Source organism: Mobula birostris, chromosome 16, assembly GCF_030028105.1.
Source record: "Mobula birostris isolate sMobBir1 chromosome 16, sMobBir1.hap1, whole genome shotgun sequence".
NCBI classification, from domain to species: Eukaryota; Metazoa; Chordata; class Chondrichthyes; order Myliobatiformes; family Myliobatidae; genus Mobula; species Mobula birostris.
Genome location: NC_092385.1, coordinates 79,701,686 through 79,718,569, shown reverse-complemented (window position 1 = coordinate 79,718,569; position 16,884 = coordinate 79,701,686). Strand labels below are relative to the sequence as shown.

Below are 16,884 nucleotides of genomic sequence, written 5' to 3'. Positions count from 1 at the left end.
CCAGGACGGATTCCTGTCACAGTATGTGGACAGGCCGACCAGGGGGAATGCCATACTAGATATGAACTGGGTCAGGTCACATCTCTCAGTGGGTGAGCATCTGGGAGTCATTGACCACCACTCCCTGGCCTTTAGCATTATTATGGAAAAGGATAGAATCAGAGAGGACAGGAAAATTTTTAATTGGGGAAAGGCAAATTATGAGGCTATAAGGCTAGAACTTGTGGTTGTGAATTGGGATGATGTTTTTGCAGGGAAATGTATTATGGACATGTGGTCAATGCTTAGAGACCTCTTGCGGGATGTTAGGGATAAATTTGTCCCGGTGAGGAAGATAAAGAATGGTAGGGTGAAGGAACCATGGGTGACAAGTGAGGTGGAAAATCTAGTCAGGTGGAAGAAGGCAGCATACATGAGGTTTAGGAAGCAAGGATCAAATGGGTCTATTGAGGAATATAGGGAAGCAAGAAAGGAGCTTAAGAAGGGGCTGAGAAGAGCAAGAATGGGGCATGAGAAGGCCTTGGCGAGTAGGGTAAAGGAAAACCCCAAGGCATTCTTCAATTATGTGAAGAAAAAAAGGATGACAGGAGTGAAGGTAGGATCGATTAGAGATAAAGGTGGGAAGATGTGCCTGGAGGCTGTGGATGTGAGCGAGGTCCTCAATGAATACTTCTCTTCGGTATTCACCAAATGAGAGGGAACTTGATGATGGTGAGGACAATATGAGTGAGGTTGATGTTCTGGAGTATGTTGATATTAAGGGAGAGGAGGTGTTGGAGTTGTTAAAATACATTAGGACAGATAAGTCCCTGGGGCCTGACGGAATATTCCCCAGGCTGCTCCATGAGGCGAGAGAAGAGATTGCTGAGCCTCTGGCTAGGATCTTTATGTCCACGGGAGTGGTACCGGAGGATTGGAGGGAGGCGAATGTTGTTCCCTTGTTCAAAAAAGGTAGTAGGGATAGTCCAGGTAATTATAGAACAGTGAGCCTTGCGACTGTGGTGGGAAAGCTGTTTGGAAAAGATTCTTAGAGATAGGATCTCTGGGCATTTAGAGAATCATGGTCTGATCAGGGACAGTCAGCATGGCTTTGTGAAGGGCAGATCGTGTCTAACAAGCCTGATAGAGTTCTTTGAGGAGGTGACCAGGCATATAGATGAGGGTAGTGCAGTGGATGTGATCTGTATGGATTTTAGTAAGGCATTTGACAAGGTTCCACATAGTAGGCTTATTCAGAAAGTTAGAAGGCATGGGATCCAGGGAAGTTTGGCCAGGTGGATTCAGAATTGGCTTGCCTGCAGAAGGCAGAGGGTGGTGGTGGAGGGAGTACATTCAGATTGGAGGATTGTGACTGGTGGTGTCCCACAAGGATATGTTCTGGGACCTCTACTTTTTGTGATTTTTATTAATGACCTGGATGTGGGGGTAGAAGGGTAGGTTGGCAAGTTTGCAGACGACACAAAGGTTGGTGGTGTTGTAAATAGTGTAGAGGATTGTCAAAGATGGCAGAGAGACATTGATAGGATGCAGGAGTGGGCTGAGAAGTGGCAGATGGAGTTCAACCCAGAGAAGTGTGAGGTGGTACACTTTGGAAGGACAAACTCCAAGGCAGAGTACAAAGTGAATGGCAGGATACTTGGTAGTGTGGAGGAGCAGAGGGATCTGGGGGTACATGTCCACAGATCCCTGAAAGTTGCCTCACAGGTGGATAGGGTAGTTAAGAAAGCTCATGGGGTGTTAGCTTTCATAAGTCGAGGGATAGAGTTTAAGAGTCGTGATGTAATGATGCAGCTCTATAGAACTCTGGTTAGGCCACACTTGGAGTACTGTGTCCAGTTCTGGTCACCTCACTATAGGAAGGATGTGGAAGCATTGGAAAAGGTACAGAGGAGATTTACCAGGATGCTGCCTGGTTTAGAAAGTATGCATTATGATCAGAGATTAAGGGAGCTAGGGCTTTACTCTTTGGAGAGAAGGAGGATGAGAGGAGACATGATAGAGGTGTACAAGATAATAAGAGGAATAGATAGAGTGGATAGCCAGCGCCTCTTCCCCAGGGCACCACTGCTCAATACAAGAGGACATGGCTTTAAGGTAAGGGGTGGGAAGTTCAAGGGGGATATAGAGGAAGGTTTTTTACTCAGAGAGTGGTTGGTGCGTGGAATGCACTGTCTGAGTCAGTGGTGGAGGCAGATACACTAGTGAAGTTTAAGAGACTACTAGACAGGTATATGGGGGAATTTAAGGTGGGGGCTTATATGGGAGGCAGGGTTTGAGGGTCGGCACAACATTGTGGGCCGAAGGGCCTGTACTGTGCTGTACTATCCTACGTTCTATGTTCTTTACTTCCAAATAAAGTTACTGTCGAATTGATTCCTAGCTTAATTTGGAGAAAATTGTACCCTTTTTGAAAATACAGGTTTAGTCTATACATTTGAGGGTAATTGATAGCCATGATTTCCAACATGCTTTCAGATACCAGCGTAACCACTGGTATATTTAACAGACTAGTACTGATTAGAAACATTTTTTTTGGGTGGAATTTGACATTTTTTTCATTTAAAATTTTGCTTCATATTTCAATTTATTTGAAAACCAGTGGAATAAATAGCATGTTTAATATTTGAAGTAATTTCCAATGTATGACTTTAAAATTTGAATCTTGCTTTTGCTGTGGTCTTATAGATAAGTAATTGTGATGCTGAACAAATTATTGGACTTCCTTCTCTGAAGCACTCATTAGCTACCATGACTGTGTCTTTTTCAACTGCTTCAATGAAGGTAACTTTTAATATATTTGTCATGTTTCCATTTTGGTTGGAAAGGTATGCGGTTATAATGCAACATAATCTGCGAACATTGGTTTTTTGGCATATTAGACCATAAAATCATAAGTTTTAGGAGCACAGTTAGGCTATTTGGCCCATCGAGTTTGCTCTGCTATTTCATCATGGCTGATCCAATTTTCCTCTTGGCTGTAATCTCCCGCCTTTTCCCCATAACCCTTCAGGCTCTGACCAATCAAGAATCTATCAAGCTCTGCCTTAAACATAAAGACTTGGCCTCCACAGCTGCCTATGGCAAAGAATTCCACAGATTCACCACTCTCTGGCTAAAGAAGTTCTCTGCATCTCCATTCTAAAAGGACACCCCTTTATTCTGATGCTGTGTCCTCTGGTCTTAGACTGTCCCACCATGGGAAACACCCTGTCCACATCCACTCTATCAAGGCCTTTGACCATTCGATAGGTTTCAGTTTATTTCTCTCATTCTTCTGAATTCTAGAGAACACAGGTGCAGAACCATCAGATGCTCTTCATACGATAAGCCATTCAATCGTGGAATCATTTTCATGAACCTCCTTTGAACCCTCTCCAGTTTCCGCACATCCTTTCTAAGATAACGGGCCCAAAGCTGCTCACAGTACTCCAAGTGAGGCCTCACCAACTTTATAAAATTTCAACATTACATCCTTGGTTTTATATTCTGTAATATGACACACCAAATCATTATTTGTGCAGCCAACTGGTTTTAGACTTAATTATTTAAATAGAGATCACCTTTGTGCAGTCAAGGTGTTTCAACTGGTTGTCGTATAAATACACCTGTATCTGGAAGATCCAGCTGCTGGTGAGTCAGTATCCTGGCAAAAACTACACCATGAAGGCAAAGGAACACTCCAAGCAACTCTGCGAAAAGGTTATTGAAAAGCACAAGTCAGGCGATGGATACAGGAAAATTTTTCAAGTCACTGAATATCCCTTGGAGTGCAGTTAAGTCAATCAGGAATGAGAAAGAATATGGCGCAGCTGTAAATCTGCCTAGAGACAGGCCATCCTCAAAAGTGAGTGACAGTGCTAGAAGGGACAATGAGGGAGGCCACCAAAAGACCTATGCCAACTCTGGAGGTGCTGCAACCTTCAGTGGCTGAGATGGGAGAGACTGCACATACAACAAGCATTGCCTGGGTGCATCACCAGTCTCGGCTTTATGGGAGAGTGGCAAAGAGAAAACCACTGTTGGGAGAGGAAAAATCTCGGTTAGAGTTTGCCAGAAGGTATGTGGGAGACTTAAAAGTCAGCTGGAAGAGGGTTCAATGGTCTGATGGAACCAAAATCGAGCTTTTAGGCCAATCGACTAAAGCTATGTTTGGCATAAGCCAAACATGGCACATCATCAAAAGCACAGCATCCCTACTATGAGGCATGGTGATGGCTTCATCATGTTGTGGGGGTGCTTCACTGGAAGGTAGAGAATACAATGAATGCAGCAAGTCATTGACATGTATTGTAAAAAGAATCAGTCCCAACACAGACCCCTGTGGAACATCACTAGTCACTGGCAGCAGGCAGATAAGGATCCCTTTATTTCCGTTCTTTGCCTCCTACCAATCAGCCACTGCTTTATCCTTGCTAAAATCTTTCCTGTAATACAATGGGTTATAGCTTGTTGAGCAGCCTCATCTGTGGCACCATGTCAAAGGCCTTCTGGAATATCCAAATGCACATCAACCGATTCTCTTTCAGCTATCCTGTTTCTTACTGCTTCAAAGAATTCCAACAGATTTGTTGGTTAGGATTTCCCTTGAGGAAACCATGCTGATTATGGCCTACTTTATCATGTACCCTGAGACCTCATCCTTAATAATCAACTTCAATATCTTCCCAACCGCTGAGGTCAGAATAATTGGCTTATAGTTTCCTTTTATCTGGCTCTCTTCCTTCTTGAAAAGTGGAATGACATTTGAATTTTTTCAGTTTTCTGGAACCACTCCTGAATCTAGTGACTCTTGAAAGATCATTACGAATGCTTCCACGATCCCTTCAGCCACCTCTTTCAGAATCTGGTCCAGCTGACTTGTCTACCTTCAGATCTTTCAGTTTTCCAAGAACCTTCTCTCTTGTTATGGTAGCTTTAAACACTTCATGACCCCTGATACCTGGAACTTACACCATACTGCTATTGTCTTTCACAATGAAGAATGGTGCAAAATTTCACTACGGAAAAGGATCTTGGCGATTGTAGGGATGACTTCTAGCGAATTGAAAAGCTTGAGCATATAGACGTTAAGAAAGACAATGTGCTGAAGCCTTTGGAAAGCATCAAGTTGGATAAGTCACCGGGACCGGATGAAATGTACCCCAGGCTACTATGGGAGGCGAGGGAGGAGATTGCTGACCCTCTGGCAATGATCTTTGCACCATCAATGGGGACGGGAGAGGTTCCGGAGGATTGGAGGGTTGCAGATGTTGTTCCCTTATTCAAGAAAGGGAGTAGAGATAGCCCAGGAAATTATAGAACAATGAGTCTTACTTCAGTAGTTGGTAAGTTGATGGAGAAGATCCTGTGAGGCAGGATTTATGAACATTTGGAGAGGTATAATATGATTAGGAACAGTCAGCATGGCTTTGTCAAAGGCCTTACGAGCCTGATTGAATTTTTTGAGGATGTGACTAAACACATTGAAGGTAGAGCAGTAGATGTAGTGTACATGGATTTCAGCAAGGGGTTTGATAAGGTACACCATGCAAGGCTTATTGGGAAAGTAAGGAGGCATGGGATCCAAGGGGACATTGCTTTGTGGATCCAAAATTGGCTTGGTCACAGAAGGCAAAGAGTGGTTGTAGACAGGTCATATTCTGCATGGAGGTCGGTGACCAGTGGTGTGCCTCAGGGATCTGTTATTGGACCTCTTCTGTTTGTGATTTTTATAAACAATCTGGATGAGGAAGTGTAGAGATGGGTTAGTAAATTTGCTGATGACACAAAGGTTGGGGGTGTTGTGGATAGTGTGGAGGGCTGTCAAGACGTTACAGCGGGACATCAATAGGATGCAAAACTGGGCTGAGAAGTAGCAGATGGAGTTCAACCCAGATAAGTGTGAGGTGGTTCATTTTGGCAGGTCAAATATGATGACAGAATATAGTATTAATGATAACACCCTTGGCAGTATGGAGGATCAGAGGGATCTTGGGGTCCGAGTCCATAGGACACTCAAAGCTGCTGCACAGGTTGACTGAGTGGTTAAGAAGGCATACATTGCATTGGCCTTCATCAACCATGGGATTGAGTTAAGAGCCGAGAGTTAATGTTACAGCTATTTAGGACCCTGTTCAGACCCCACTTGGGAGTACTGGGCTCAGTTCTGGTCACCTCACTACAGGAAGGATGTGGAAACTATAGAAAGGGTGCAGTGGAGATTTACAAGGATATTGCCTGGATTGGGGAGCATGCCTTATGAGAATAGGTTGAGTGAACTCGGCCTTTTCTCCTTGGAGTGACGAAGGATGAGAGGTGACTGATAGAGGTGTACAAGATGATGAGAGGCATTGATTGTGTGGATAGTCAGAGGCTTTTTCCCCAGGGCTGAAATGGCTAGCACGAGAGGGCACAGTTTTAAGGTGCTTGGAAGTAAGCACAGAGATGTCAGGGAGTGGGGAGTGCGTGGAATGGGTTGCCGATGATGGTGCTGGAGGAGGATACAATAGGGTCTTTTAAGAGACTCCTGGACAGGTACATGGAGCTTAGAAACATAGCGCTGTGGGTGACCCTTGGTAATTTCTAAAGTAAGGACATGTTCGGCACAGCATTGTGGGCCGAAGGGCTGTATCGTGCTGTAGGTTTTCTACGTTTTCTGAAATATTTATTCAGTTTGTCACCATTTCATTGTCCCCCATTAGTACCTCTCCAGCATTGTTTCCCAGCGGTGCGATCTCCACTGTCACCTCTCTGTTACAGATTATTTTTCTGAAGAAACTTTTGGTATCCTCTTTAATTTCATTGGCTAGCTTACTTTTGTATTCCATCTTTACCACCTTAATGTAATGGTAGTCTTGGGAGATTTTAACCTGCAGATCGTATTGGGAAAATCAGGTTGGTAATGGATCTCAGAGTGAGTTTGTTCAATGCCTACAAGATGGCTTTTTAGAGCAGTTTGTCAATGAGCCTACTAGGGGGTCTGCTCTACTGGATTGGGTGTTGTGTAGTAAACCGGAGGCAATTAGGGAGCTTTGGGTAAAAGAACCCTTGGGAGCCAGTGATCACAATATGATTGTGTTCAACTTGACATTTGATCAGGAGAAAGTAAAGTCTGATGTAGCAGTATTTCAGTGGAGAAAGGAAATTACAAGGATATGAGAGAGGACTTGGCCAAAGTAAATTGGAAGGAGCTGCTGGCAGGGATGTCAGCAGACCAGCAATGGCGTGTGTTTCTGGGGAAAAATGAGGAAAGTGCAGAACATGTGTTTTCCAAAAATGTGGAAATACTCAAATGGTAAAATAGTACAACCGTGGCTGACAAGGGAAGTCAAAGCTATTGGAAAAGCAAAAGAAAGAGCATACAACAAAGCAAAAATTAGTGGGAAGATAGAGGATTGGGAAGTTTTGACTGCTTAGCAAGTTAAGACAGGAGTTACAGGAAAGTTACTAACATGGTTAGAGCATTGGGTGATTGGTAGGAGGCAGCGAGTAGGGGGAAAAGATGACCCTTTTGTGGTTGGCTGCCAGTGACTAGAGGTGTTCAGCAGGGGTCGGTGTTGGGACCACTTTTTATGCTATAGTCATAGTCATACTTTATTGATCCTGGAAAAAATTGGTTTTCATTACATTTGCACCATAAATAATAAACAGTAATAGAAATAGTAATAGTAATACTACTGCTACTATATCAGTGATTTAGATGATGGAATAGATGGCTTTGTTGCCAAGTTTGCAGATGAAACGAAGATTGGTGGAGGGGCAGGTAGTGTTGAGGAAACAGGTAGGGTGCAGAAGGACTTGGACAGATTAGGAGAATGGGCAAAAAAGTGGCAAATAAAATATAATGTTGGAAAATGTATGGTCATGCAATTTGGTCGTAGAAATAAATGTGCAGGCTATTTTCTAAATGGGGAGAAAATCCAGGAATCTGAGATGCAGAGGGACTTGGGAGTCCTTGTGCAGAGCACCCTAAAGGTTAACTTGCAGGATGAGTCGGTGGTGAGGAAGGCAAATGCCATGTTAGCGTTCATTTCAAGAGGTCTAGAATACAAGAGCAGGGATGTGATGCTGAGGCTTTATAAGGCACTGGTGAGGACTCACCTTGAGTATTGTGAACAGTTTTGGGCCCCTCATCTTAGAAAAGATGTATTGGCATTGGAGAGGGTCCAGAGGAGGTTCACAAGGATGATTCCAGGAATGAACGGGTTATCATACGAGGAACGTTTGATGGCTCTGGGTCTGTACTTGCTGGAATTCAGAAGGATGAGGGGGCATCTCATTGAAACCTTTTGAATGTTGAAAGGCCTAGACGGAGTAGATGTGGAAAGGATGTTTCCCATGGTGGGAGAGTCCAGGACAAGAGGGTACAGCCTCAGGATAGAGGGGCTCCCTTTCAAAACAGATGCGGAGAAATTTCTTTAGCCAAAGGGGGGTGAATTTGTGGAATTTGTTACCACATGCCGCTGTGGAAAGGCAGAGATTGATATGTTCTTGATTGGACATGGCATCAAAGGTTATGGGGAGAAGGCCCAGAACCGGGGTTGAGGAGGAGATAGAAAAAGAAAGGATCAGCCATGATTGAATGGCGGAGCAGACTCGATGGGCCAGAGGCCTAATTCTGCTCCTGTGTCTTATGGTCTTAGTTACTTTTTTAGTTGCCTTGTATTGGTATTTAAAAGCTTCTCAATCCTGTAACTTCCCACTAATTTTTGCTGTATTATATGCCCTCTCTTTGGATTTTATGTTAATTTTGACTTCTTTTGTTAGCATGTTGTGTTATTTTTCCTTTAGAATACTTGCTCCTCTTTGAGATGTATATATCCTGAGCCTCCCAACTTCTGGAAATTCCAGCCATTGTTACTCTGCCGTCATCCCTGCCAGTGTTCTTTTCCAATCAATTCTGGCCAACTCCCCTCTCATACCTCTGTAATTCCCTTTACTCCAGTGTAATACAAATACATCTTAGTTGCAGCCAAGTGGTAGTAAAAGATCTAGGGTGTTAATTTGGTGAAATGACATAAATAAGTATCAAGTAATGCAGGGTTGAAAAGTTTTATCCTTTTTGAAGATATATGTTAAATCTGTATGTTTGAGGGTGATCGATAGCATTGCTTTTCAACGTACTTTCAGATATCAGCGCAAACACTGGTATAGTTAACAGTCTAATACCGATTAGAAACAATATTTTTTGGTGCAATGATGAATTTATATTGGTGTATATACATCACTGTCTCCAGTGATGTGGACCTTATCACCCTGAATTGATTGGCAAGCAACATCATTTATGTGCTTGATGCCATGCTTACAAAACAAAGTTATTCCAGTTTTTTCACAGCAATAGATTGCAAGCTGCTTAAAAAAAAAATAATTCAGGGACGTTCTAAAAGTTTCTTGGAGTATGGTGGACGAAAGTGTAATTACCCCATCAATTCGTAGGGGCTTCTCACTCATGCCCACAATTTGCCTCGCCCACCTGGCTAGCAAACAACTTCCACCCTGGTAGAGTCTGAACATGCAATGTTAATCTTGTTGAGCAACAAGAAGCACACAAAGGTAAAGTGGAAACAGTTATCCTGAGACATTGCCTAAGAGGAAAAGTGGCATTTAACTTATTCTTTCAAATGGTCTGAAAGTGAATTAATGGAATAAATTACCAAATGATTGACAGAATCATCAAGTTTTTCCTCAAATGTAACCTGGTTATGCATTTCAGTAGGGCTTGAAAATGCAGTAAAAATTTATTTATTCCAGTTCATCCATTTGTTAGAGTTGTTGTCATGATTACCAGTTATCCTCTCCTTTTATTAATAATGGGAGCCTTGGTGATCCCAACCCCAATTAATGTTCTGACCTTGATTTTCCTTTCTTAGGATCTTACTTGGAGCTAAAGAATGGGTATCAAGAAATGGCCCATTTTGTACATATGTGGGGACTTTAATCACTAAAGGTTTGCTCTGGCGTAGGATGGGGAGGAGAGTCATTCTTCCATACTGTCTAAGTTGTGGAGCAACCATTTCTGAATCTGTTCACAACTCTTTTGCATGATGAGCAAAACTATTTATACTTTTAATAAATTTGATTTGCATCAAGAAGTCTTTGTTTAGATGGTATTCACCTCCTATTCTTAAGTTGCTTTGATGAGCTTGATTTATTTTAATTAGGATATTCTTGTGCCAGAAGCTTCTGAATTTGAACAGTGGGAAGTAGAGGGGATGGCATCTGAATGTCCAGTTGCTGCTATTATCCCAAGATGGAATATGCTGACCACGCTTGATATGAGTCATAACCGAATATCAAATATTGATGAATCTGTGGTAAGGAAAGTTTTTTTCATCCATTTCATGTTGTCATTTTCATTCAGTCCAAGAGTAGACCATTGTGCTTGTATTTAAGTTGCTCCTGATTGTAATTTGCATGCCATCATTTTTATCTTCCTCTCCAGTGTCTGGCACATTAATAAGCACATTGCAGTGCTAATAAGCTATTCACGTCTCTTTTAACCACAGATTACTACAAACAGTCAATTTGAAAAGGATTTCAAAATGCGTTTTCTGTTTTTAAACAAATGAAATTGATGGGAGAAAAACTAGTGTAAGAGGCTACACTTTTACCAATTAGTATGACGTCTTTATAGTTATGACACTGTCAATCACATGCTTATCACTGCCTTTATAATGTGTTGCTTTAGGGAGGCTATTGGTATTGTTAAGGATGCCGGCCACTCTAGTCATTCTCTTGATTTTTCTCTGAACCTGGGATAAGATCTGGGAGCTTGGAATCATGGATCTCTAAATTTAGGAACAGCTTCACTGCTGAACCAGTTATTACTTTCATACCAATTTACTGGTGGTGCTGCCACATCGGTTATTCCACATTTATTTATTTTTTGTTGCAATACAATCTTTGCACCATTCTGCTGTTTTTGTTCTTCTCATATTTATTGTTATATTATTGCCATTGTAAGGAAAGAGTTAAATGTGATCCTTGGTATATGCTAAAATAAAATGGAAGTCTGTATGACAAACTGGTGTTATTCTAGAAGTGGGATTATTTTGAGAAAGTTATAGGAATACAAGTTTACAGCCTTGAGAGTAGATAATGGTGAATACATGTTTGTCTAAGGAAGCTGAGATCATTGTGTAGGTATCAAATGGGAAAATAACAATGTAAGGGGCTTTGAAGGGTTTAAAAGGGGCACTTTCTTTTTGCATGTGGGGAAATCTGGGTCAAGACTAGTCCTAGTGCTAAGGGTTGGAGAGAGAGAAGGCTGTGTGAAAGTTTGTCAGATATATGGTTGCCTCTGGCATTCTGTAGATCAGCTCATTACTGAATGAGATGTATCAGTTTGTTTTCTATATTGCTACCTCATTATCAATATTTTTTCTGTATTTTATGTTTCATAACTCCAAAGTGATTTCTTGTGTATGGTGCCTTCTTTAAAATGCTTCTTGCTGAATCAGAAAAGATGACAGAATAAATTTTTAAGAAATTGTTAGAACCATGTGCACACCCTGGGCTTCATGTGAACCATTATTTCATTACATCCTGCTGTATATAACAGTAACTTAATCTATTATAGTTTAATTCAAAAAGGCCAAGTGTGGAATTATCTGAATTCAGCAATTCAGACTTTTCAGAAGGTTAATCTACCAGAGTCAAACCCACATTCTTGTACACTGTGTAACATTGATACATAAGAATATTTGTAATTATTAAAATTGGAAAGACCTGTATATTGGAATGCGTACTGCTGTGATGTCACATCACATTATTTCATGTGTCCAACAGGTTTCATTGTAGATGAAGAATTGCTGGTTAATTTTGTAGTCTTGCCAATTGTATTAAGAGGAGCTCCAGGCTGCTGACTGATCTGTGTTTGTGTAATCAGCCATAATAGTTAACTGGGGGGGCTGTCTTAGTTGTCAATAACTGGACAATGCACTAGTTTTCCTTTTTAGTAGTAACAAATCAACATAGGCCTGGCTTCATAAGGAACTTGGATGAATATATAATTTTGCATTTCAAGTTACTTGTAAGATATGAACAGCAATATAGATGTCAGTGCACAGTGGTGTACAGTCAGAGATAAAAATTCCAGTTTCACAATGCCACTGGATTTGGCCTTTTACATGACATTTAGAAGTTGGCCGCTTGTTCTTAGGGCAAGGAAGTACAAATATACAAATGGAAGTTGATCTACGCTATTAAAATATCAGGTTGTATAATGGAAGGAGTTAATAGCCCTTAATCTGTTATCAAACAACAAGTAAATGGTATCTTTTTTTCTGTTCTATTCCTCACCTCACCTATCCTAACGCTCTTTAAAGGAAATCGAGTTTGCTAGTCTCTTTTATCTCTTGCCAAGAATAATTCTAATTGATAATCACTACTGCATGCATTGAATTAATAAAATGGGTGACATATTTTTATAAAAAAAGTGCAGGACTTGTTACCAAGCAGCTGCTGCCATTCTAGTAATAGATTGGAAATACCGTAGTGTATTAATTCTGACTCTTCCCAATGTAAAACTTGTCCAAAGGTTTGCATTTCTTCTCCATCCTTTGAAACATTCCTGAGTGCTTAAGCCAGAGTTCACATGCACCACAACAACTTGTTCCAGTAACCATGGTTGTGTAATGCTATTACAGCTCGTGGCATTCCAGAGTTTGGAGTTCAATTCCGGTGCCATTCTGTAAGAAGTTTGTATATCCTCCCCATGGAATGCACGGGTTTTCCCTGGGTGCTCAGGTTTTATCTCACAGTCCAAGTACGTACCAGTTGGCTTAATTGGTCATTGTAAGTTGTTTCCTGATTAGGTTCGGGTTAATTGGGTTTGTTGGAGTTTGTGTGGCGTAGCTCAAACGCCAGAAGGGTCTACTCTGCACTGTATCGCTAAATGGAAAATAAAATAATAGATCCTCTTACTTTTTAAATCTTTTTATTAATTTTTCCAAGATTATAAACAAAGTAACAATGATACAAAGAGAATGGAATAATCTTATTGTTAATAAACTTATACAGAAAAAATTTCAGATGACACAAGTGGTGTAGACTTCCAAACTCACGATGTAATTAATAGAAAAAAAGAAATAAAAAGAAAACCCCCCCAAAAAAAACCAAAAAAAAACTAAATACTAAACCCAAAAAAAGCAAACGGAACAAAACAAGGCTAGGCCAATGTCTTAAATTGAACAGGTTCAGTAATGTCGTCAACTCTGCTCCTCTATTCATATATTTTAAGTTAATACGAAGGATTCAGAAAGGTCAAATTATGTCATATGAAAGTGGTGAATAAATGGTTTCGAAGTCTCTTCAAATTTAACCGAAGGATCAAAAATATCACTTCTAATTTTTTCTGAATTTAAACATAATATAGTTTGGGAAAATCATTGGAATGTAGTAGGAGGATTGGTCTCCTTCCAGTTCAATAAAATAGATCTTCTGGCCACTAAAGTAACAAATGCAATCATCTGACAGGCTGAAGAAGATAAAGATCTATATTCTACCATTGGCAATCCAAAAATTGCTGTCATAGGATGGGGTTGTAAATCAAAACATAGAACTGTTGAGATAATATCAAAAATATCTTTCCAATATTTTTCCAAAAGAGGACAGGACCAAAACATATGAGTTAAAGAAGCCACCTCAGAGTGACATCTGTCACAAATAGGGTTTATATGGGAATAAAAATGGGCTAATTTATCTTTAGAGATATGGGCTCTATGCACTACTTTATATTAATGTATGTTTAGCACATATAGAGGAAGTACCGACTAATTGAAAAATTTTATCCCATTTCTGTATAGGTAGGCAAAGTTGAAGTTCCCTTTCCCATTCATTTTTAAATTTATCAGATATATCTGGCTGTAATTTCATAATTATGTCGTAAATGCTATTAATCCCTTCTGAAGAGGATTTAAGCCTAAAATTCTATCGATAATATCAGTAGGGTATGAGGTCGGAAACGTAGGCAACATAGTATTTTAAAAAAATTCTTATTTGTAAATATCTAAAAAAATGGGATCTAGGCAAATCAAATTTCTTTATAACTGTTCAAAAGACATGAAACAGTTATCCAGAAATAAGTCACGAAAACATGTTATACCTTTTGTTTTCCATATCAAAAAGGCTTGGTCCATAACTGAGGGTTGGAAAAAAAAATTAGATATAATAGGGCTTGATAATATAAATTTGTTGAAACCAAAAAATTTACAAAATTGAAACCATATTCGCAATGTATGTTTAACTATTGGATTAACCATTTGTTTATTCAATTTAGATAGTACAAAAGGAAGTGAAGTTCCTAAAATGGAAGCTAAAGAGTAGCCTTCAAGGTTTACCCAATATGGGTTTGGAATTATATTCCAATCTTGTGTCCAAAATATTAAATATCGAATATTAATTGCCCAATGATAAAACCTTAGGTTAGACAGTGCTAAACCACCATCTTTCTTGGACTTCTGTAAATATTTTTTTTTAACTTAGTCTGGGATTTTTGTTCTGCCGTATATGAGGAAATTTTGGGATCAATAGTATCAAAAAAGGATTCAAGAATAAAAATTGGTATCGTTTGAAATAAATATAAAAATTTAGGTAAAATAATCATTTTAATAGCATTAATTCGGCCAATCAGTGATAGAGACAATGGGGACCACTTAGTAATCAGTTGATTAACCTGATTAATTAATGGTAAAAGGTTGAACTTGAATAGATCCTTGTGTCTCTTAGTAATTTTAACTCCCAAAAAAGTAAAATAGTCAGTAGACACTCTGAATGGAGAACATCTATAAATAGGAACCTGTATATTTAATGGAAAAAGTTTGCTCTTACCTAGATTCAGTTTATAACCAGAAAAACTACTAAACTGAGCAAGCAAAGTTAATACTGCTGGAATAGATTTCCCCGGGTTAGAAATATATAATAGTAAATCATCTGCATATAGTGGTAGTTTATGAGTCTCATTCCCACGGGTAATGCCAGATATATTAGGGGAGTCACGAATAGCAATACCTAGCGGTTCCGAGGCAATATCGAATAGTAATGGACTAAGAGGGCAACCCTGCCTAGTACCACGGAACAGATGAAAAAGGGGTGATCTTTGATTATTAGTAAATACCAAAGCCAAAGGAGTAAGATATATCAGTTTAATCCAAGATACAAATATCGGACTAAAATTAGATTTCTCAAGGGTATTAAATAAATATGTCCATTCAACTCTGTCAAAGGCTTTCTCAGCGTCCAGTGAAATAATACATTCTGGAATTCTGGGTGAAGGAGTATAAACAATATTCATTAATCTAATATTAAAAAAGAGTAACGATTTTTAATAAATCCAGTCTGATCAGCAGAAATAACTTGAGGTAATACATTCTCCAATCTCATTGCCAATATTTTAGAAAAAATCTTAGAATCCACATTCAACAAAGAAATAGGCCTATAAGATGCACATTCAATAGGATCCTTTTTTAAGAATTAGGGAAATAGAAGCTCGATAAAAAGATTGTGGTAATTTACCTATAGATACTGCATCTCTAAAAATTCTACATAGCCAAGGAGTCAGTGTAGTAGAGAAAAATTTAAAAAATTCTACTGTATATCCGTCTGGGCCAGGTGCTTTACGTGAGTTCATTGAAAAAATAACATTTTTTATTTCCTGTATTGTAATAGGTACGTCTAGTTTTAAACGTTCATTAGATGATAATTTTGGTATATTCGACTTCTTTAAAAATTCATGCATTATAGTGGAGTCATCAGGAAATTCTGATTGATATAAAGAGGTATAAAATTCTTGAAAGGATTTATTTATCTCATCATGGTCAACTGTCAAAATGCCATCTTGTTTACGAATCATAACAATCTGTTGCTTAACCAAAGCCGATTTCAATTGATTAGCCAATAGTTTCCCGGTCTTATCACCATGAATATAGAATTGACTCTTAGTTTTGGTTAATTGACTTTCAGTCGAAGGTGATAGTAATAGATTATATTCCATTTGAAGTTCAACTCTCTGTTTGTAAAGCTCCTGATTAGGGGCTATAGAATATTTCTTGTCAATTTCTTTAATCTTGTCAACCAGGTTAAGTATTTCATTATTACAAACCCCATTTCCAGAAAAGTTGGGATATTTTCCAAAATGCAATAAAAACAAAAATCTGTGATATGTTAATTCACGTGAACCTTTATTTAACTGACAAAAGTACAAAGAAAAGATTTTCAATAGTTTTACTGACCAACTTAATTGTATTTTGTAAATATACACAAATTTAGAATTTGATGGCTGCAACACACTCAACAGAAGTTGGGACAGAGTTAAAATAAGGTTGAAAAATGGAAAGAAAAATCATGCTACTGTGACAATTATAGCCACCTGGGCTTGGGAGTACTTCGGAAAACCATTGTCACTCAACACAGTCTGTCGCTGCATCCAGAAATGCAACTTCAAACTGTATTATGCAAGGAGGAAGCCATACATCAACTCTATGCAGAAACGCCAGCCAGTTCTCTGGCCTGAGCTCATCTCAGATGGACCGAAAGACTGTGGAACCATGTGCTGTGGTCAGATGAGTCCATATTTCAGCTAGTTTTCGGAAAAAACAGGCGTCACGTTCTCCGTGCCAAAGATGAAAACGGCCATCCAGATTGTTATCAGCGAAAGGTGCAAAAGCCAGCATCTGTGATGGTATGGGGGTGCGTCAGTGCCCACGGCATGGGTGAGTTGCATGTATGTGAAGGTACCATTGACTCTGAGGCGTATATTTACTCTGAGGCAGTAAGAGACTGAGGTCCTTTAACATCTGCCGGACTATGCTGAGGATGTTCTATGAGTCTGTGGTGGCCAGTGCTATCATGTTTGCTGTTGTGTGCTGGGGCAGCAGGCTGAGGGTGGCAGACACCAACAGAATCAAC

General features: G+C 39.6%; 1 protein-coding gene across 9 annotated transcripts in view; it reads left to right on the top strand.

The window, feature by feature from the left end:
• Positions 1-16,884, top strand: part of nisch (nischarin) — a 71,929-nt gene that overhangs the window by 19,288 nt on the left and 35,757 nt on the right. For all 9 annotated transcript variants that reach the window (XM_072280967.1, XM_072280965.1, XM_072280966.1 and 6 more), the window contains exons 7-8: positions 2,686-2,781; positions 10,140-10,292. In XM_072280967.1, the coding sequence (XP_072137068.1) occupies positions 2,686-2,781; positions 10,140-10,292 (249 nt within the window). The remainder of the gene's footprint in view (positions 1-2,685; positions 2,782-10,139; positions 10,293-16,884) is intronic.